Raw genomic sequence first — 22,908 nt, 5'->3', positions numbered from 1 at the left:
GTCAATAGCAGTTCTCTGAAATGGGGCCCCAACAGAAAAATTCAGAAAGTGATTTTCACCTAAGGAGACCTGATGGAAAAGTCCATCCAAACTGTGCATATACTATGTCACCAAAATACAAAATTGGCACAATTGAGAACATCACGCATAGAGGAATAGGCCTTATTCTGGAGCCAGACAATGGCTCTTTAATTGAAAGCAGCATTGTTGCCTCTTGGCTTTGTTGGTAAGTAGATGACCACTGACTATGGTGGCAGCAGCCAGGGCCACTTACCATCTCTGTAAGAACCCCAGGGCTTTTCTTATTTCTCAGTGCCTGGGGTTTCAAGGGAGAACCTGAGTCAGTGATACTAACCAAGAAATGTACACGCTAAGGCCCCAAGAGCCACCTCTCCTGGAACGTGACGTTCCACGCTCATGTCAGTCACGGAGAAGCGTGCCTCCATTGCCTTCTCCACATCAGCCTTGCAGAAAAAAGTATGATCCCCGCCACAGAACACGAGCCACCATTCCCCCGACCTCCAGAACATCGCCCCCCACTCCGTTATGAAATGGATTTCATTAGCCTGGCCATCCCGATAGCCCTCTCTCTGCCTCAGCCAGAGGAGAAGCAATGCTACCAGAAATCGAAGCACATCAACGTTGGCGCGAGAACAGGGCAAACAGATACAGAAATGAGGCAAAATAAACCACTGTTGAATCAAATTGTCAAAAGATAAATAAATAATTCATCCTCTACGTTAACTGTATTAACGGCAAAACCAGTGAATTCTAATCCCTTATTTTCTCCTGGAAGCCCAGGAGGAAATGGTCAATTACAATTACAATTACATTGTAATTACAATTACAATGGCCAATTACATTTATGCTATTAAATATTTTATGTCGCCGAGGTCACCACTACCACACACAACTCAAGTACTAGCTACTCCATTATGAAAAGTAATTGCATTGCAAAGAACACACATAAATGTGAAAAGTGCTGTAAACTTAAAACTGCCAGTTTGTTTACTCATTAAAACCTTTTACATAAAGACTCAAATAATTTAACAATAAACAATAAAATTCTGTAACAGGTTCAAGTTCCACTATGCATGAGTAAAGGATTATTAAATTACTACCTCTCCATTGTATTTTTATTCTATATTATAAATAAACTTATCAAACTGATTTTAAGACTACAAAAAAGAATAACAACAGCCCTGGCTGGTGTAGCTCAGTGGATTGAGCACAGGCCTAAGAACCAGAGGATCACAGTTCAATTCCCAGTCAGGGCGCATGCCTGGGTTGCAGGCCATTTCCCAGCAGGGGACACATGAGAGGCAACCATACAGTGATATTTCTCTCCCTCTCTCCTTCCCTTCCCCTCTAAACATAAATAAATAAAATCTTTAAAAAAATAACAACAAACCTTGCCTCATTTCTCTGAACATTTTTCTTGCCTCATTTCTCTTAACAAGCTACCATGCCTGGCAAGGACACTTTTTAAACCATATTTCTGAAACAGCTGATTATACTCAGATCCTCTAATCTAACTTCATTCAACTAATATTTTAGCTGCTGCACTTTAGTTTTCGCTCCCAACATGTCACAGAAATGGGTTTTTGCTCACAATTACCAGCATCTTGGCCGGCATGTCCTTGGAATGGCCTCATCGCGGTCTTCAGCATTCTGCATGGCCATGAGGTCCTGTGACACTTCTTCATTCTTTCTTGCCTCTCTGGCCTCTAATTGCCTTCTCTTCCACCTCTTTAAACAGGATCCTTGTGAGTTAACTTGGTAAGTACATAAATATACCATGATGTTTGTTTTCAAATAGGCCAACAAGTTATCTCTCCTTTTAAGATTATAATCTAAATAGTCTATTTCCAGATTCCTTACTAAGAAAGAAACTAAAGGGGAATTTTAATTCAGTATCATGCTTTCTCTTTAGGAATTTTTCATTTTTAACTGATTCAAAGCAACCATGGAATTACCCTATATTTCAGACTATAAGACACACTTTCCCCCCACCAAATTTGGGAGGAATAATGGTTGTTAATGCTGCTGTTAATACTCAGCAGCATTAACCAATTATGAAATTTTACCAATTTTCATAATACTGGTGAAATATTATGTCATTTATATTATTAAATATTTTACCACATTTTTCACTTTGAAAATTTTTTCTATTTTCTATTTTCTTCCTCTAAAACCTAGGTGCGTACATCTTATGGTCTGAAAATACAGTGATTTAAAATGTTACAAACAGGAACACTTCTAACCAGACACTGTATTACAGTTGCAGTTTTCACCAGAAGCACCTTGTTTCAGTACACACAACCTGCTAAATTTACATTTTATATTGAATATTCAGACAGGATATAAATTTTATATGTAGACTGAACCCTATGAAAGTGCCAATATTCAATTCTTGTTTTTTTGCAAATAAAAATGGCAACTTCACATTTCAATGAAATATATTCATTTTAATCATGTAAATAGAGATCTCAATGAAATCAAACTTGGAAACTATATATTCAGTTGCTGGGGTTTCCTAAATGAAGTCTAATGCTTCACATCTTTACAATAACATGGAAATTTCTAGATTTGGTCACATTAGCATCACCTCTGTAACAAAATTATCATCTGGACACTTTAGTTTTCTACATGTCTGCAACTTTACTGGTGACTTTCATTAAAATGTCTCCAAAATAATAAGCCAAAAAACTCAGTGCTTCATTAAACAATCTCAAACAAAGTACTGTAGACTGTTTTGCCCTCAACTAAGAGCACCTAAGTGTACTGTAAAGCAAGGAATTTAGTTCAGGTTGATTCTAATACTCTCACAAAGCATTAATGCAAATCAATCCATATATTAAGTCTATATGTAAGTTGTAATGACATTTGCATGTGCCCACTCATACAGTGATTTTAAACAATACTCAAATAAACTGGAACTTTTTGCATTAAAATCTCTTGAGTATTTATGAGTCTAATTTTTTCCCAAACATATCATGTGATAAGAGCATTGTGAAAATTGTCTTATACTATGAGACAAGAAGTAAAGATTCTAGCCAGTAGAATCTTTTCCCCCAACTTCACTGAAATATAATTGACATATAACATGGTATAAGCTTAAGATGTACTTCTATACTGCAAACTGGTTACCACCATAGCATTAGCTATCACCCCCAGCACTTCACATAACCAGCATTTCTTTTTTGTGAACAAAGTATTTAAAATCTACTCTTACCAACTTAAAATTATGACACAGTCTTATCAACTATCATCACAACGCTCTGCATTAGATCCCTAGGACTTTTTGGCTCATGACTAGAAGTTTGTATCCTTCGACCAACATCTGCCCATCCATCTTACCCACTCCCCCTCCCAGTCACTGCTGCCCTCTATCTAGGTCAGCTCCAGTTAGCATGAGGCTTACATAAAACATCTTACAGCTGTATTCGTCCATTTTATGCTGGTAACAAATTGGCCACATAAAAAACTCTAGACTTTCATTCGCCCTTTATGGTTTTCATGACACAAATCACCTCTTTACTGTGTTAGAAAATTATTGTAAGATGGCAGCATAGGCAAACATGGCTTGCCTCGTCACACAACCACAACAAAATTACAACTAAAATATAGAACNCAACATCTGCCCATCCATCTTACCCACTCCCCCTCCGGGTCACTGCTGCCCTCTATCTAGGTCAGCTCCAGTTAGCATGAGGCTTACATAAAACATCTTACAGCTGTATTCGTCCATTTTATGCTGGTAACAAATTAGCCACATAAAAAACTCTAGACTTTCATTCGCCCTTTATGGTTTTCATGACACAATTCACCTCTTTACTGTGTTAGAAAATTATTGTAAGATGGCAGCATAGGCAAACATGGCTTGCCTCTTCACACAACCACAACAAAACTACAACTAAAATACAGAACCACCATCACTGGGAACCATCAGAAATCAAGTTGAATGGAAGGCTGACAACTACAGAATTGAAGAAACCACTCCACACAGATTGCTAGGAGAGGTTGCAGACCAGGGGACTGGCTGGTCCCATACCTGTAGGAGACCATTCTGCATAGCATGGGCCCAGCTCCCAGTGGAAAGCAAGGTCTGATGCACAGGACCCACACCCATGGAGAGGTTCCCCCGTGGGAATCAGGCTTGCATTGTACCCAGGCCACTTTGAGACTTGCTTTTGCTAAAACTCCCTCACCCTGAATTGAGGCAGGAACATTTACTGTAAAGTAACTTCCTAAAATCCATGCTAAACCTTCCAAGGATGAGTGTAACCAGTTCAACCACTCTTCCCTTTTCATTTGCAAATATCCTTCTTCTGTGATGTGATTAGCGGCATCAGCTCCTTTGTTTTCTGTAAAAGGTAATTACCTAAAGCGAAAGTCTGCATAGTAAATGAGGACCATCATGTCCTCATATGGACATGATGAGAAAGAAGAAAAGAAAAACAGAAAAAGAAAAAAAGGCCTGTCATGATGGAGGCCAAGGTTTTCTTCCCTTGAGAGAAAAACCATGTCATCCCTTTTCCTCCACAGGACTCCGTAGTCCGTGTGAATTTCTCATATCTCATCCACAATGTGGAGGACCCCATGAGCCAGGGTCTGCATCACACACACCCATATATGGTAAATAAAAATTTGGGAGGGATATTTTGGGAGTGAGGAATCCAAGCCCCACACCAGGCCCTCCAGCCCACGGATCCTATGCCAGCAAGATAAGTCCTCATAAATTCTGACTGCAAAAACCAGTGGGGATTGAGTTGGTAGAAGAAACTTCAGGAGCCCCAAGAATTTCCTCTTAAAGAATCCATACATGGAATAATACCTACTCAGGCTCACTCCCTCTGAGGTCCAGCACCTGGGTAGCAACTTGAAAGGCACCAATGGCATACTGGGAGAAACTGGGGTGTCTCACATCAAGGCAAGCAGAGGCCATTGTCCCCTTTCTGAGCTCTCCCCCCAACCCACCACCACCACAGAGCCACTGAGCTAGCCAGCTGGTGCCATATTTGAGACTTCATCAACCTGGCTAACACTGTTTGACCCACCTTGGAGATCCCCGGAGACTCCAATCCACCCAACTTACAGGCCCACCCAGGCTGCTTTTCCATATGAATGGCTGGTCTTGGTTCATGCTTCACAGCTTCTAAAATCCTTTCAAACAAGCAACAGCTGGCCTTAGCCACCCTAGACTCACAGCTTGGCTTCGCCTGGGAATCTCCAAGCACAGCACAAGTAGCAGCCATCTCAGATTGCTTTATAGCTCAGTCAGGGTGGACTCCGGCAAAATCGGGTGGGGGCTGACCATGGTCTACTCCACCTGGGAAGAAACCTCAGGGCCTGGCACCCAGTGCACAGCTACAGACCACATGGGAGCACCACCACCCTGCCCCTGCACAACTGATCCTTCACAGAGGGTAGAGGTTGGTGGTAAGTAGTCACAGCCAATTGAAACTGACTGGCTTGGGTAAATCCCTCCCATTGATCTGCCAACAGCAACCAAAGCTCAGCTGCAAAAGGGTATGTGTATTCAGCCCACAAAAGAGCGCACCTTGAGTACCCAGCTTGAGTGATAGGGAAGGCTGTGCCACTGGACCCTACAGGATACCCACTACACTAAGCCATGTTACCAAGACAGGGAGTCACAGCAGCTCTACTTAATACATAGAAGCAAACACAGGGAGGCTGCCAAAACGAGGAGACAAAGAAACATGGCCCAAATGAAAGAAAAGATCAAAACTCCACAAAAAAAGAGCTAAATGAAATAGAGATAAACAATATATCAGATGCAGAGTTCAAAACAGTGGTTATAATAACACTCAAGGATCTTGGTGAGGACCTCAACAGCATAAAAAAGATCCAGTCAGAAACAACAGATACACTAATTAAAATAAAGAACAATTTATACGGAAACAACAGTAGAGTGAATGAAACCAAGCATCAAATAAATGGTTTGGAATATAAGGAACCAAAAAACAACCAATCAGAAGAAGAAAAAAGAATCCAAAAAACACAAGAATAGTGTAAGTAGCCCCTGGGACAACTTCAAGTGTTCCAACATTCACATCATAGGGGGTGCCAAAGGAGAAGAGAAAGAGCAAGAAACTGGAAATCTATTTGAAAGAATAATGAAAGAAAACTTCCCTACTTTGGTGAAGGAAATAGACATGCAAGTCCAGGAAGCAAACAGAGTTCGAAACGAGATGGATGCAAAGAGGCCCATCCCAAGACACTTCACAATTCAATGCTAAGGTTTAAAGATAACAAGAGAATCTTAAAAGCAGCATGAGAAAATAAGTTATTACCTACAGGGGAGTTCCCATGTCAACTGATTTCTCTAAAGAAACTTCACAGGCTAGAAGGAATTGGCAAGAAATTTTCAAAGTCATGAAAAGCAGGGACCTACGATGGCCAAGATTGCTCTATCCGGCAAAGCTATCATTTAGAATTGAAGGCCAGAGATAGAGCTTCCCAGAGAAAAAAATAAAGGACTTCATCGTCACCAAACCATTATTATATGAAGTGTTAAAGGGACTTATTTAAGAAAAAGATCAAAACAATGAACAATAAAATGGCAAAAATATATATGAACCAACAGTTGAATCTAAAAAACAAACTAAGCAAACAAGAAGAGAGATAGAATTAAGATACAGACCACCTTTTGATAGTTGGGGAGTGGGTCATGGGGGAATGGGTGACGAGGTGAGGCAATTAAGAAGTACAAATAAGCCCTGGCTGGAGTAGCTCAGTGGATTGAGCGCAGGCCTGAGAACCAAAGGATCGTGGTTTGATTCTCAGTCAGGGCACATGCCTGGGTTGCAGGCCAGTTCCCAGCAAGGACACACGAGAAGCAACCATACATTGATATTTCTCTCCCTCTCTCCCTCTCTTCCCCTCTCAAAATAAATAAATTTAAAAAATAAAATAAATTTTAAAAAGTACAGTTACAGAATAGCCATGGGATGTAAAGTACAATATAGGAAATGGAGCAGCCAAAGAACTTATATGCATGACCCACGGACGTGAACAATTGCAGGGGGACAGCCTGAGAATGGGGGGTGTTAGGTGGAGCAGGGCATAGGGAGAAAAATCAGGACAATTGTAATAGCATAATCAATAAAATATACTTAAAAATTAATGTAGCTATAGCTTTTTAACATCCTTGTCCTTTAACCTTTATACTAAAGTGCTTAACACTACCATACTACAGTATTAGAGTATTCTGAAGTTGACTACTTACCTTTACCGTGGGTTACATACTGATGTGCTTTCATATTACTAATTATCCTTTCACTTCAATTTGAACTCCTTTTAGCATTTTTCATAAGGCAGGTCTAGTGGTGATGCATTTCCTCGGCTTTCGTCTGTCTCATTTCTGAAGGGCAGCTTTGCCATGTAAAATATTCCTTAGGCAGTTTTATTCTTTTAGCACTTTTAATACATCCTACTCTCCCCTGGCCTGTAAGGTTTCTGCTGAGAAATCTGCTAATACCATTACAGGGGATAACTTGTAAGTTACAAGCTTCCCCCCCACCCCTTGGTCTTTTTAAGATTCTGTTTGTGATTTTTGTGTTTTATTATAATGTGTTTTGCAGAGGATCTCTTTACTTTTATTTGGTGGCCTATAAGCTTCATGAACTTGGATATCCAAATCTCTCCCATGGGAAGTTCTCAGCCATTAAGTTGGGTTTTTCTTAAAGATTTAATTAATTTATTTATTTAAAAGATTTTATTTATTTATCTTTAGAGGGGAAGGGGAGAAGGAGAGAATATCAATGTATGGTTGCTTCTTGTGGGTCCCCTGCTGGGAACTGGCCTGCAACCCAGGCATGTGCCCTGACTGGGAATCAAACCGAGATCCTGTGGTTCACAGGCCTGCACTCAATCCACTGAGCTATGCCAGCCAGGGCGAATTTATTTTTTGACAGGGAAGGTAGGGAGAGAGGAAGAAAAACATCAATGTATGGTTACTTCTTGAGCGCCCCCTACTGGGGACCTGGTCCACAACCCAGGAGTGTGTAATAGGCTGGAAATCCAACAGACAACCCTTTGGTTCAAAAACTGGACACTCAATTCACTGAGTCACACCAGCCAGGACTCAGCCATTAGTTCTTTAAATAAGCTTTCTGCTCTGGTTGAAAGGGCAGAACGAGGGGTGTCTTTTGTGCTACACTGATGCTGATATTAGTCTTGTAATATAATCGAAAGTATAGCTGTTCTCTCTACTAAAGTAACTTTGATTCTCACAATTATTAAGTCTGGACCTAAGCTTACATTCCACTATTGAGTGGGGGAAAAAGTTTTTTAATTAAATTTTGTTCATTATCTTGACTAGTAAATCCTCAATATGGATACTGTTTAAAAAACCCCAACAATCATACTTCTATTTTTGTCCTAAAATGGTCATTTGCACCAAAACCCTGGAATATGTACTTTAAGATAAGACCAAGCATCATGGGAAGGTGGTGAGCGGGAGGGGGGAAGGTTATGGCAGTGAGAGATACTTAAAAGACATCTAGCTAAGCGGATTGCATGAGCCAGCTGAATCATCTCGACAGTAAACAATGTAAAATATAGGAAGCTAGTGGCACAATAGCTCAAAATGCAGCCTACAAATACTCTCCCAGTTAAAAGAGCACAGTAGCAGCAGTTCATAAATAGTATCTAAAAATGGAGACTGAAATGTAGATAAAACTGTGTCAACAAGTAGCATGGCCTCAGTGTATTAGAAACACAAATTGAGAGCACAAAAGGATCCCAGTGTTTGAAGATGGGTTGTGATAAACTGATTTTTGGATCAAGAAATACCAGCAAGTCAGGGGTTGCCTTGACCGGTGTGGCTGTTGGTTGGGCATCGTCCCAGAAAGGTCTCTGGTTCAATTCCTGGTTGGGGCACATTCGTGGGTAGAGGATTTGGCCCCTGGTCAGGGAAAGTTCAAGAGGCAACCGACTGATGTTTCTCATACTGATGTTTCTCTCCCCTTCTCCCTTTCTCTAAAAATAAATAAGTAAAAATCTTAAGAAAAAAATTTAAATAAAACAAAGAAATAAACCAGAGGAGCTTCTACTTGCTAGGTAGGATACAGCCCAATTCAGTATTTAATAAAGCAAATTAAGTCTTGAAAATAATGAATAAATAAATGAATACAAATAAACAAGGGACCCCAACTGGGTGCAAGTTGAAAAACGGATATGAAAAGTAAGACCCAAAAGTGAAGGGATTAAGAAGTACAAATTGCCAGTAATAAAAGTTGTCACAGGGATATAAAATACAGAGGGAATATAGTCATTAATACTGTAATAATAACCCTGGCTGGTGTGGCTCAATGGATAGAGTGCGAGCCTACGTAACAAAGGGTCGCTGGTTGGATTCCCAGTCAGGGCACATGCCTACGTTGTGGGCCATGCCCCCAGCAGGGGGCGCTTGAGGCAACCACACATCGACGTTTCTCTCCCTCTTCTCCTCCCTCCTTTCCTCCCTCTCTGGGAGGAAGTAAATTATTTACTTAAAATATTTTTTAAATAAGTAAATTAATTAAAAGTAAAAATAAAATCTTTAAAAAATACTGTAATAAGTATGCATGGTATCAGATGGGTACTAGACAGAAGTCATGTCTAATCACTATGCTGTACACCTGAAACTAATATTGTATGTCAATGCAATTGAAAATAAGAAAAAATATACGTAAAAGATCAGAACCCAAACAGAAGTAAATATGATGCAATATTTTAGTATTGCGTTATAGCTCTTAAAAATCTTGCAAAGTCTAAAGTGCTAATTAGGCCTGGTAATGCTTGTACATGATTTGCATAGGTTTATATATAAACACAGTGGTAAGGATAAAAACGGCACTAGCTTTAGGGAGAAGAAGAATCCAAAGACTGAGGAGAGAGTACTTAAAAAAATAGAGTCATGTTAAGTGTCCCTGGATTCAAGGAAAGCCTGCTGAACTCCTGTTTAAACATCAGTTGTTGAAGACATCCGAGATGGCAGTGGAGTAGGTGGAAGGTACACCCGCTCCTCCTCGGACCACACTGGAATTACAATTGACCCAAATAACCAACTGAAGACTAGCTGATCAAGTCTTATAACCAATGATTTACAGAAGCCGTAATGAAACCTGTAGGAAGGGCAGAGATGAGCAAAGGGCTGGTCCCCGTCCCACGGGCAGCAGCTGAGATTCTAGAGGGATGCCTCACCTGCAAAGGCTTCTTCTGCATGGGGTCTCAACCCCAAGCCAGGTTCCCTAACTCAGAGCATCAGAGCCAAGGGGCATTTATACAACATCTGGTGTGAAAAGCAGAGCAGTGGGGATTCTGTTCACCAGGTGCCCTCTAAAAGGGCCAGCACACAACATCCCATTGGCAGCCACTCACCCTGGGATGTGGCAGGGGAGGGAGGGGCAGACTAAAGTCATGTGAGGAGAGACTGTGGTTTGGGGCTCTGGGAGAGAGCTGAAAGGACAGCTGTCAAGGTCTCAGTGCCGAGTCCGTTTCCACGCCACAGACGGCATCTTTCTTGGGTGGAGCACTCCCCTCCACAGGCATCACCCTGGGGGAACGCAGCAGATGCCCTCTCTGGATGCCCCATCACCCTACTGAGCAGTCAGCTGCCTTGGCCAGGGTAAATATAGTCTGTTCAATAAATGGTGGTGGGAAAATCGGACAGGCANGTGGCAGGGGAGGGAGGGGCAGACTAAAGTCATGTGAGGAGAGACTGTGGTTTGGGGCTCTGGGAGAGAGCTGAAAGGACAGCTGTCAAGGTCTCAGTGCCGAGTCCGTTTCCACGCCACAGACGGCATCTTTCTTGGGTGGAGCACTCCCCTCCACAGGCATCACCCTGGGGGAATGCAGCAGATGCCCTCTCTGCATGCCCCATCACCCTACTGAGCAGTCAGCTGCCTTGGCCAGGGTAAATATAGTCTGTTCAATAAATGGTGGTGGGAAAATTGGACAGGCAAAAAACAAAAATAGACCACCTTCTTACACCATTACACATGAATAAACTTAAAATGAATTAAAGTAAGACCTGAAACCATAAAAATCCTAGAAGAAAGCATAGACGGTAAAATCTCAGACATATTTTGTAGCAATATTTTTTTCTACCTCCTTGGGCAAGGAAACAAAAGAAAAAATAAACAAGCAGGACTACATCAAACTAAGTTTCTGCATAGCAAAGGAAACTATCAACAAAATTAAAAACAACCTACTTAATGGGAGAATATATTCACAGATGATACATCTAACAAAGGATTAATATCCAAAATTTATAAAGAACTTACACAACTCAAAAAAAGACATACAATTCAATTAACCAATGGGCAAAGAATCTGAATAGACAGTTCTCTAAAGAGGACATACTACAGGTGGCCAGTAGGGATGAAAAGATGCTCAATGTTACTACTCATCAGAGAAATGCAAATTTGAACCACAGAGACACCACCTCAGACCTGACAGAATGGTCGTCATCAATAAACTGACAAACAACAAGTGCTGGCAAAAATGTACAGAAAAAGGGAACCTTTGTCCACTGTTGGTTGGAATGCAGACTGGTGCAGCCAGTGTTGAAAACAACATGGAGTTTCCACAAAAAATTAAAAACAAAACTGACCTATGACCAGTGATTCTACTTCTGGGAATATATCCCAAGAAACGCTAATTCAAAAGAATGTACACACCCTTATGTTCACTGCAGTGTTATTTACAATCGCCAAGATTTGGAAGTGCCCATCAGTAAATGAGTGGATAAAAAAAGCTGCAGTACATTTACACAATGGAATACTTCTTGGCCATAAAAAGAATTCTTACCTTTTGTGGCAGCACAAATAGATGTGGAGAGTATTATGCTAAGTAAAATAAGCCAGTCAGAGAAAGATATATACCATATGACTTCACTTGTATGTGGAGTCTAAATAAACAAAATAATATAACAATAGAAATGGACTCATATATACAGACAACAGGATGACAGAGTCAGAGAGGAGGGGGATTGGGAGGCTCTGAGACAAAGGTAAGGGGATTAAAAAAGAAAGAAAATCAGGGACATAGACAAGAGTATGGCGATCACCAGAGGGAAATGGGGGTTGGAGGAAGGAGAAGAGGTTAAAGGGAGGATAAATGGTGACAGAAGGAGACTTCAATTTGTGTGAACACACAATACAATATGCAGATGAAGTACTATAGAATTGTACACTTGAAACCTGTATAATTTTATTAACCAACGTCACTCCCCATAAATTTTTTAAAAATTGAAAAAATAAACAGCAAAGGAGGGGAACGGGTGGAGGTAGAAGAGGCTATAATGGGGATAAATGGTAATAAAATACAATAAAAATAAAGTATTAAAGAAATCCCACAGAGATGGGTAACTAAAAAAATAAATAAATAAACGCCAGTTCTTTCATAGAATATATTGATGAAAGAAAGAGCATTTCCCTTCCACTACTAAACACTCAAGGAAAAATGACAAGCCTAGAACTAGCATCCAGCATTTAAGCAACACGTTTCTTGCAACATGGTATGCGCTTCCAGATGAAGCAGCACAGCAAGATGCGTCACCGAGGTATACCAGATAACCATGGCATTTCTGAACAATGAGGAGACCAAGATTCTATTCGAGGATGAAAATAAGGAACCTAGCAACTTTCCTTTCTTCTAAATCTGTACAGTAATCTCCTTTATTCTTCTCTTTCAATATGAAAAGTCAATGGACAATAAAATTTTGGCAGAAAATAAAAAGTAGCATTATCCAATATGGGTAAATATAAATTTACACAAATTACCTGAAAATTCTGCTTTTAAACGCGCAACACATAAACAAAATTTAAAATAAAACACAAAATAAGTAAACAGAAACAACATTTTTGGGGGAAAAGCACTACATATGCTGCAGACTAACCTTGAAGATTTTATATTAATTGTTATAATTCTCTCCTAAATTCTGATAAAAGTTTAATTTCTAAAAGTTGTCAGTCATTAAATAAATATATTTTCCTAAAGAAATACTCCAATATTTTGCATTTCAAATATTTTAATAGTTTTATTTGGCAAAGAGAAGCCTAAGAATTCTTTAAAAAACATTTCTAGGGGGAAAACTTTTTACCATAAAATAAATTTGTGTGATTTGGGGGGACAAATCTCAAATGTATTTTTTGACATATGTGCCAATCTTACAATTAATACAAAAAAGATAGTTGAAATATTTTAAAAATGTAAAAACCAGTCCAGGCAGCTTAACTATACAATCTTATTGTAAAAGTACTGATATCAAATTCCACCCAAAATATTTATGCAATATAGTAGATTCAGTTCCTCAAGTCACCGGCTGGCTTTTCCATTTTCTGTTGTTTCCATTCTGAAAAATAGAAGGAAAAAAAATAGTAGGTAAAATAAAGCATTAGCTATCCATATTTTTTCTCATTATATAGCTTTCATATGAAATTAAACTCTAAAATATTCAACAAGCAGAACATGAGCACTTTAGAAAAGAACCAAGTTAGTGTTCCTCCTGTCAGTTTAACTTCCTCATTTTGTAAATGAGTAAAAGCTGAGGCCCAGAGAGATTAAGTGGCTTTCCCAGAGTTTCCTTTCAAAGGCCACTTTTTTCAATACAGTTCTGCAAGAGCGAAACTAAGGAAAAAAACTTCTGCCCTTTAGTCAAAGATTTATTTCCTTTTCCACTAAAGAAGTTCCTTTACCAACACTTTATCAAAATGTCTTCTAAAAAAGAGATTAAAATAATCAAACCTGTGATTTATTCAATTAAAATAAATATTCCTAATATTGTATTACTTAATAAAAATATTTCTCCCACATTATTTTACAGCTTGGTGTTCTATACTAAATTTTCTCTATGATTTTCCCCTCCCTGATGTTTACTGAACAAAGTAAAAATGCTCTAAGTAAACACTTTCAGGGTTACAATCAATAGAATCATGCCTTTTTCAAGTACTAAGAATCAAAAAAGTTCATTTTATTTCTCCTTATAGGTAACATGTAACAGTTCATAATATTAGTAATAGATGCTGAACATAAAGGAGTACTCATTCTATTTTAATTTATAATATCAATTTCAATTTCTACAATAATTGTAATACAAACCCATTTTCTTCTTTAAGATGTTGATATAACTCAGCTCTGTTATTAACAGAGTTCAAACGTCCAGCAAACTCCTGATGTTTTCTGGAATTGGCAGTATTGATTCTATTACTCCACAAGGATAATAAGGATACTGGCCCTGGTGTTATATTTGAAAGAAGAGAAAAATGTAGAATAACTCATTACTTCAAAATTTACAAATTTTAAAAACTTACCTTAAATTCTATTGTTTTATACAATTAAAGCAACACCATCTTCCCCTTATTCAAACATTTAAATGTTTAGGGGTCTCCAAGACCACCAACTAGTTTGGTGATTTGCTGGAAGGACTCAACTGACTAAACACAAAGTTACACTCACAGCTAAGAATCATTGCAGCAACACAGCAAGGATGCATGGTCAGATCAGTAAGGCAAAGACTGGAGCAATCTATTTGCAGTCTTCCCATGCTCTCTCCCTCCAGTGAGGGTTCACACAGTGCTTCCTCCTGCTGGCAGCAAAAATGCAGCCATATGTGTTAGATATTTCTGTAGGGAAAGCCCACTGAGACTCAGAGTTGAAGGTTTTTATTGGCTTCTGGTCACAAGGGCATTCTCTGCCAACCTAGAGCTACCAAAATTCCAGACTCCCAGAAGGAAAGCAGGTGTTCAGCTCGGATGAAAGGCAAAATAACTTCACCATTCAGGGAATGTTTTAAAAGCCAAGTTTCCAGATGCCAGCCAAGGGCCAAATTTACAAGCAGGCTCTTCTAATGTTAATAGCCTCAAGCTTGCTATGCTAACTCTTTTTTGCACGATATGAAAAGGCAAAAGGACTAGAATAACCAACCTACTTTGAGAAGTAGGAAAAAGAAGATTCACTACCTGATATTAAGACTCTACTGGTAGTTATCATGATAGTATTACGACAAACGTAATATGGCAAATGATAAACACACAGACCAACAGAACATAAAAGAAAACCCAGAAATACTTCCCACATAAAAATGAATTGATTTCTGATAAAGGTACAAAGGCAATTCAGTGAAGAGGGGATAGTCTTCAACAAATGCTGCTGGAACAATTAAGAGAATGTAAGTGCAAAAATATGAATATTGACCCATATTTTGCAACTTATTTTTATAAAACTCAAAATGAATCCTAGCTTAAATGCAAAATCTAAAATTATAAAACTTCTCAAAGAATACATTAAAACAATTTTTATGGCAAGGTTATCAGTCCTTTGTCATGCCATTTCCCACTTATCCTAAAAGGACTAAATCCAGTTTCCCTTAAGATAACTAAGGCCTTCAATGATTTCAGGAGCTCCCAAACCCAAATCATCTTCAATGCCTAGAATTTCTTCAAGAGGAAATTAAGCATATCAGCTTATAAATAAGAGATAAAAGACCTTAGGGGTAGAGGGATTGAGGAAAAAAAGGAAAAAGGACTCATGGAAATGGACAACAGAGCAGTGATTACTGAAGGGAGGGAGGTATAAGGGGACTAAATGTTAATGGGAGAAAAATACAATAAACATTAAATTGAAACCGGAAAAAAGATAAAGGCTTTTTAATAAAAATATTATTTATAATATCTTTATGGATGCTGATGGATACCACATTTTAATTTATCAATAGATGGGTGATATTAGATCTTTTACTAAATCCAGTAAGGGTTGAAGGAAAAGCATTTGTCTTCAATAACCTACCCCTTACTATAGTGTCAGGAACATAAACAGATTCAAGTTTACATAATTAAAATTTCTTAAAATGCAGACTTTTTAGCACAAGTGCTTATTTTCCAAAGTCTTCATTAATGAACACATGACACTACTTTTTCTTTAATACTGACAAATATATTTACTGTCTCTATTTTCCAAGGCTGTAAACAAAGAATCTCCTAAACAATAACAGGAACAGTTAGCAGCTCTTCCTGATATATACAACGATATTAAATAACACCATACAAAACAGAACTAAGGCGAACAACTTTTCACAATCACAGTTACCAAGTTCCACCGCACCTTTTGACTTTTCTACTGGGGGCGTTTCATCCATCTCAACAAGGGGCTTTTTGTTTGGAGGTTCTGGGGAATCAGGTGAATCTTTTATAATTTCAGCTTCAGCCAGCTCTTCTTTTCCACGTTCTAACATGCCTTTTAATCTTTTAGAGGTACAAATAATAAAATTTAAAGTTTAAATGTTTAGAAATCTAAATGGTTCAACAATTAAACTAGAACTTGAATGTCAGTCCTCATAAAAGATAGCTGCTCTCACAAAGTAAACCTAGAAACTAATCATAAGCTAAATGTCAATCTAAAATCAGGTAAGAGAACTTAATGAATTAAACACAAGTTTTCCTCATTTCCTTCATCATTATAACATAGTAATTTTGTAACATAGTTAGCTATAAATATGAAAAAATGGAGAAAACTGTAAGAAGGTAATATTAAACTTAATGACTTTTGGGAGAAAGTTCACAATTTCAATTTTTAAAGATATGGACAAAAATACTATTTCAAATTGCAACAAAAATTAAGTAATTATTTGATACCTACTTTATGTACTATAGGCATCTCTTTACATTCCACAAGTGAAAAACTTATCACTCCAAGCTTATTTTGAGTTTTCCAAGGAAACAAAAATGCTTGTAAAATATATAGACAAACACTTGTGTAACAGTGTGCTCTAAAAGAGAATACTTTCCGTCTCCTACTTGCAGTTAGCCAATTCTGTTTCAAAAGCCTGGTGGCACTAAGGAAGAAGTGAACTCCTAAAGTCAAAAAGAAATGTTCTACATTCTACTTCTTTCAGGGTGAAATGATATGATTTCTGGAATTAGCTTCCAAATAGTCCCATATGGGAGGTAGATGATGCTGGTGGTGAGGGAAGTGGATGTGAATACATCTGAAATAAAATCTGCCACGAATTGATACTTGTTCAAAGTAGGTGATGGGTAAGTATTTAATCTACAGTAGAATAAATGTTTGAAATTTTCCATCGTAAGTTCTGAATGGGACTTACTACATTGCTGTAACATTTCCCTGGTTCTTTGCCTGATTTCTGGCAAGAAGGTGGAAGATGAAGACAGCTACTATGGAGGATGGTTTTCAGAATCAGGAATGTGTTCTTTCTCTGTGCTCCCAAGGACATTTGTGCCTATTTTTATAACACCTTCCACATTTTGCTGTCACCAGTGACTTACTTGCCTATTTTTACCACAACACTGTACGTTCTTCCAAGGCAGGAATCTTATGCTAACTGTCTGGCACACCATAGGTATTCAATCATATTTACTGAATAAAGAAATAAAACTATGTCTTTGACAGTAACAACACATAAAAGAAATACTGATACTAAACATCCTGAATTATAATTTTCATAAGCTAATTAAATTAGGATAAAAATTAAACACTATCTTTTCACTAATAGTAAATCATACCTCTTTAGTCTAATCTTTTAGATATTAAGTCTTTTAGTCTAATCTTTTAGATATTAAGAATGAAAATCTAAGTTATAAATAAAATAAATATACGCTAAAAGAACTTCTATTAAATGAAGATCGAATGTTCTATATGCAGAACTGATATGTCAGAAGGAAGGATGATGCTATTTTAGTATCAACAAGCCACCTCTCTGAATCTTGCCAAGACTTCTCCTGTTCATAATCTTTCACTGCTTTCTCTGATTTGTCCTCTTTGTCCTCCCTCTTTCTTCCTCGTTTCTTTCGTTCTTCTTCTTCTGGGGGTTTGCTCCTACAGGCCATCAGACATTCCAAGACCCTTTGATGTTTCTCTGAGTTACTGATATGAGCTCTGACAAGGGTTTCTAATTCATTCCACATGATACGGTACTGTTCGTCTCTGAAATAAAGATTTAAAATAATAATCTTAGGAATACTCTGGAAAATAATATTCAAGTGTCACTTATGGTAAAGTAAAAGGAAATAATTAAACATGGAATTCTTTTCCTAGATAGCTAATGGTACAATTCTAAGTTATAATGTACCCAATTCTTTTATTCTATTATAATTTCATTTTGATCATATGTATGTGTGTGTGTGTATGTATGTGTGTATATATATATATATACACCCCCAATATATTATTTACATACAGAATAAGTTAGGGCAAAAAACAGTATGTATCAAGTAAATGTGATAGGTAGAGGGGGGGAACTACCTTTTAGGGCCTTTTCCTCTTGTGCCAACTGTGGAAATTGGTAGAGGATCATTTTTTCTTTCCATATCAACTAAGTTATATATTGTTTTTTGACAGTTTAACACATCTTCTTCTGTCAAGGATTCTTTCACAATAACACTGGCTAATGGAACTACCTGTAACAAAAAAGGAAAAAGAAAATAAAAAATTTTATCTTGAAAAACAAGTATCAAAGCATCTAAGTAGAACTTCAATTGATCTTAAACATCATTGTGGCCAGATAATCTGTGACCTTCAGTTCAGTTTTATTATAATTATTTAACTGTAGCAAAATCACATACTTCATTCTTCTATTGAGAAATGGCCCCTGAAAAGCATATATTAATAATCTAGAAGAAAAGTTGAAACTATTTAACACTTACCGCTTGCATGTTAAAAATGGTGGTTTGTGAAATAATCATAGGCCAGTAACGGGTATGTTTTTCTAATTGATCTTTAGCTCGTTCCAAAGGGATCTCAAGAGTTCCATCGATTTTGTATCTGGGGTCTAGAAAAGGAGTTAATCTGTTTTCCCTCATAAATTCACCAAAATCCTAATGATAACCAAATAAGATAAAATTAGAAGCTATTTTCTAATGTTTCAGTATGGATTACATATAACAGTCTGTTCCCCTGACGTCTTCTGTCCTGTGATACCCAACAAAGCATTTTCTCTAATAGTTCCCCCTCCCTAATTTTTTCTTTCTTTTTGAACATGAAACCATCAGCCTTTATTATCATACAATGGAGATAAAAAAGCCTCAAACATCATTCATTATTGTTTGCACATTTAAAAATAAGAAACACGTATTTTTCAACTTCTATACTTTAACTCTTTTATATCATATCCAGAAAAAAGAATTAGTGAATCACATTAGAATACCAATTTGCTTACTAAAAAGCTACTTTGATATAACATCAGAATATCAACAATAATAATTATCTTGGAATAATGTAATTATAGGTAATTTACAGTCTTTTTTACAGATATCTGTATTTAAATTTTCTACAATATTTATTAGCTTTCTCCTTATTAAAAATATAAAAACAATAAAGAAAAGCCTAATCAAAAACAATTACTTACAGTACATAACACTTCAGTTTACAAAGTACACTTACATACATCAATCACATTTAATTCTCAAAACCACCTCAAAAAGGAGACAGCCATGAAATACCAAATATAAATGAGGGAAGGAGGAGGGGAAAATTAAAATCAGAACAATAGAGTTTCTACCAAAAATAAACAAAATTTTCTTCTATAAAACTTTAAATAAAAAATTTAGCATTATTTCAAAGTTGCAGCAATCTAACTATTAAAATGTTTATGTTTGCCATTTACATTACTAGAAATAAAGTTCCCCCTAAAATATTAGTTCAAATCAATTTCTATCCTTTCCTATAATTCCAGTATGTCAATGCTATTCAGATACTTCTCAGCATGCACTTAATATACAAGGATGACTATGTAATGATAAATAGCTCTTCTGAGCAAGTATTGAAAGATGATTCATCTAAATAAAATAAATAATCAACTTCCCAAACTCCTTTCTGCCACTGATCTTTGCATATAATAGGCTCTCAATAACCACTTGCTGAATAATGATAGACTCAAATTATAAAATTTATAGATATTGGCCCTGGCTCGTGTGGCTCAGTGGATTGAGTGCCAGCCTGCAAACCGAAAGGTTGCTGGTTCAATTCTCAGGGAACATGCCTGGGTTGTGGGCCAGGTCCCCAGTTGGGAGCCTCTGAGAAGCAACTGACTGGGGTACCTCTTGCACACTGATATTTCTCCCTCCCTTCTCCTTTCTAAATAAATAGATAAACAAACAAACAAACAAACAAATAAATATCTTTTTTAAAGTTTTATAGATATCAGTCTTACTGTGATCCGGTAGTCTGTAACTCTTCCTCCACATCCTTCACTAATTGAAGGTGGATCTTCTAGAATGGACCGAGAACTGCTAAGGACGTGCAAAAATATCTCTCCTCCATGGCTGCTAAGCATATGACTGATGACTTTCGAACCTGATTTTCGTGGTTGTTCCAATAAAACAGAACGACCTGTCAAAAGTAATGAAATTCAAATGGGCTCTTATTTTTTCCCCTTAACATTTATGTCAAAATTTTTCATTTTATTTACCCTCATATTTTAACCAGCATTGCTAAGTTATTATAACTGCATTTCAAGTCCATAAAGTCTGAATTCTAGCCTTAGTTTTCTCTTGGTCCCTCCAAGCTTACACAGTTAGAGAGATGGTTTTCCAAAATAAATACAGTGGTCTCAAGTATAGTATGTTTGGTTATATTCTTCATTCAACTACAAGTTCAAGTAAAATTTTCCCATTGAACATCAAGAAGAAAAGTGAAAAAACTGATGGATAACCCCCAACATTATCAAATCTATAAAACATTTAGGAGAGGCCCTGGCTGGTGTAGCTCAGTGTACTGAGCAAGGGCCTGTGAACCAAAGGATGGCAGTTTGATTCCCAGTCAGGGCACATGCCTGGGTTGCAGGCCAGTTCCCAGCAGGGGATGCATGAGAGGCAACTATACATTGATGTTTCTCTCCCTCTCTCCTTCCCTTCCCCTCTAAAGATAAATAAATAAAATCTTAAACAAACAAACAAACCATTTAGGGGAGAAAGCAAAGTCTCAATTCACTTTCACAACACCTACTTATCAGCACTATTCTTGTAACTACTTTCTATTTCACATTACCAAATGTTATTTAATGTGGATTTTACATAGCCTGATAATCAAATTGTGCTTAACATAACTATGAAATTAATCTTATGATGAAAGCTGGCTAACTCATCATTTCAGTGGTTCAAACCCTAGTTGATGATAAGAATCACCAGAAAAGCTATTAGAATTTAGATTTAGTAAATGAAATCCAATAATTTGGTTTTTTAAAATTTTCTTCAAACAAGGAAAACACAAATTTAAGGCCACATGTGTAAAAATAATATAACATACCATTAAAAATGTTTATGATAAAGTGTTCAAAGAGAAATACATTCATCTATATTTTATAATTTAAATTTCAATAGGCCAAGGCCCTGGTCAGGTAGCTCAGTTCGTTAGAGCATCTTTCTGATATGCCAAGGTCACAGATTCCATCTCCTCTGGTCAGGGCACATACCAGAAGCAACCAATGAATGCATAAGTGGTGGAACAACAAATCATGGCCCTGGTTGGTGTGGCTCAATGGATTGAGCACAAGACTTTGAAGTAAAGTCTGATTCCCAGTCAGGGAAAATGTCTGGGTTTCAGGCCAGGTCCTCAGTAGGGGGTATGCAAGAGCCAACCACACATTGTTGTTTTCCCCTCTTTCTCTCACCCTTCCCCCCTCTCTAAAAAATAAACAAAATCTAAAAAACAAAAACAAATCACTGTTACTTCTCCCTCTCCAAAATCAAATTTAAAAAATTTCAATAGGCCAAGATAAATGTCTGTATTGTTCTATCCTCAAAGAAAGAAAAAGTAGACTTGAATGGTCTTTTAAAGTTAAAGTACTAAAAAATATATTAAATAAAACAGATATAATAGCCCAAAAGACATAAAGTCATCTTAATTTTAAACGTGAGTGAACTAGGGTATTCACAATTATATAACTTTAAAATAGTTTGCAAAATAAAATGGTTAAACTACGTTGAAAAATGGCTTTTCCAGATTTCACATTTTCACATATTCTCACTAATGATATCACTTGCAACAATCTCAGCCAAGACAATTAAATGATGAAAGTTACCATTGAGAAGAAAATTAGTAAGGCAGGAGGAAGGTCTACTATTTACATCTACAGGTGCAATTCGATAAGCGCCAGTGCAATAGTGTAATTCTGAAACAGAAGAGAACACTGATTTGAAAGAATTTAAGGAAATACTTCCATAAGAGAAAAAAAAAACTTGTTTTTTCAAGCTGTAAAACAATGTAAAACAAAAATTCAAAAAGCAGCAAATTAATTAGCCCTTTAAAACACTTTAAAAATCTTTTAAAATACCTACCAATGTTGTTTGTCCTCGGAGTGCACCACTTTAACGTTATCGTTTCTTTGAACGAGCCCTCTCTACTGCTTCCACCTACGTGGGTATCGCCTGTAAAAATAAGTCAGAGAAGAGGTACATTTCAAACTGTTTACCCAAGATTTCTGAGTTTAGATTTTATAATATACCTGTTGCAGAACATCTTTTTTTATGAAGTCTCCTAGAAAAATACCAAATAGAGTTTGGGTATTAGCTATGACTAAAGTAAGTATTTAATTTCCCTTCCTCATTAATTAATTTAATCATCTACCACAGCACTGAAATTCAATAGCAAAATTTAAAAAAATATCTAGAATCTACAATTGCTCCCCTCTGACACCATTAAGTAATAATACAACATGGTTAAGTATTTAAAGAAGGCTTCAGGAATTTAAAATGCATAATTATTTATACTGAATCTTAACTGAATCTTAATAAATGCATAATTATTTATACTGAATTTTTATGAAAAAAAACAACCGTAAGATGAGGGATCTGGAAAGTAAATATATAGCATTTAACAGTAAGCATTTTTGGCCTGAATGCAGTCTACAGTAAACAGGAATTAACAAAATAATAATAAATAAAT

General features: G+C 37.0%; 1 protein-coding gene across 4 annotated transcripts in view; it reads right to left on the bottom strand.

Moving 5' to 3' along the window:
• Nucleotides 1-12,962: 12,962 nt before the first annotated feature.
• Nucleotides 12,963-22,908, bottom strand: part of INTS13 (integrator complex subunit 13) — a 30,038-nt gene continuing 20,092 nt past the window's right edge. For 3 of the 4 annotated variants that reach the window (XM_037033981.1, XM_037033982.1, XM_037033985.1), the window contains exons 9-17: nucleotides 22,302-22,391; nucleotides 22,046-22,135; nucleotides 20,177-20,355; nucleotides 18,672-18,842; nucleotides 18,271-18,425; nucleotides 17,722-17,952; nucleotides 16,114-16,253; nucleotides 14,113-14,248; nucleotides 12,963-13,366 (exon numbers count right to left, since the gene is read on the bottom strand). In XM_037033981.1, the coding sequence (XP_036889876.1) occupies nucleotides 13,330-13,366; nucleotides 14,113-14,248; nucleotides 16,114-16,253; nucleotides 17,722-17,952; nucleotides 18,271-18,425; nucleotides 18,672-18,842; nucleotides 20,177-20,355; nucleotides 22,046-22,135; nucleotides 22,302-22,391 (1,229 nt within the window). In that variant the 3' untranslated portion in view covers nucleotides 12,963-13,329. The remainder of the gene's footprint in view (nucleotides 13,367-14,112; nucleotides 14,249-16,113; nucleotides 16,254-17,721; nucleotides 17,953-18,270; nucleotides 18,426-18,671; nucleotides 18,843-20,176; nucleotides 20,356-22,045; nucleotides 22,136-22,301; nucleotides 22,392-22,908) is intronic. The other variant, XM_037033983.1, reaches the window with a different exon arrangement.

The sequence above is a fragment of the Sturnira hondurensis genome, unplaced genomic scaffold, assembly GCF_014824575.4.
Source record: "Sturnira hondurensis isolate 20B ecotype Veracruz unplaced genomic scaffold, ASM1482457v3 Scaffold0021795, whole genome shotgun sequence".
NCBI classification, from domain to species: Eukaryota; Metazoa; Chordata; class Mammalia; order Chiroptera; family Phyllostomidae; genus Sturnira; species Sturnira hondurensis.
This window is presented reverse-complemented; position numbering and strand designations above follow the sequence as displayed.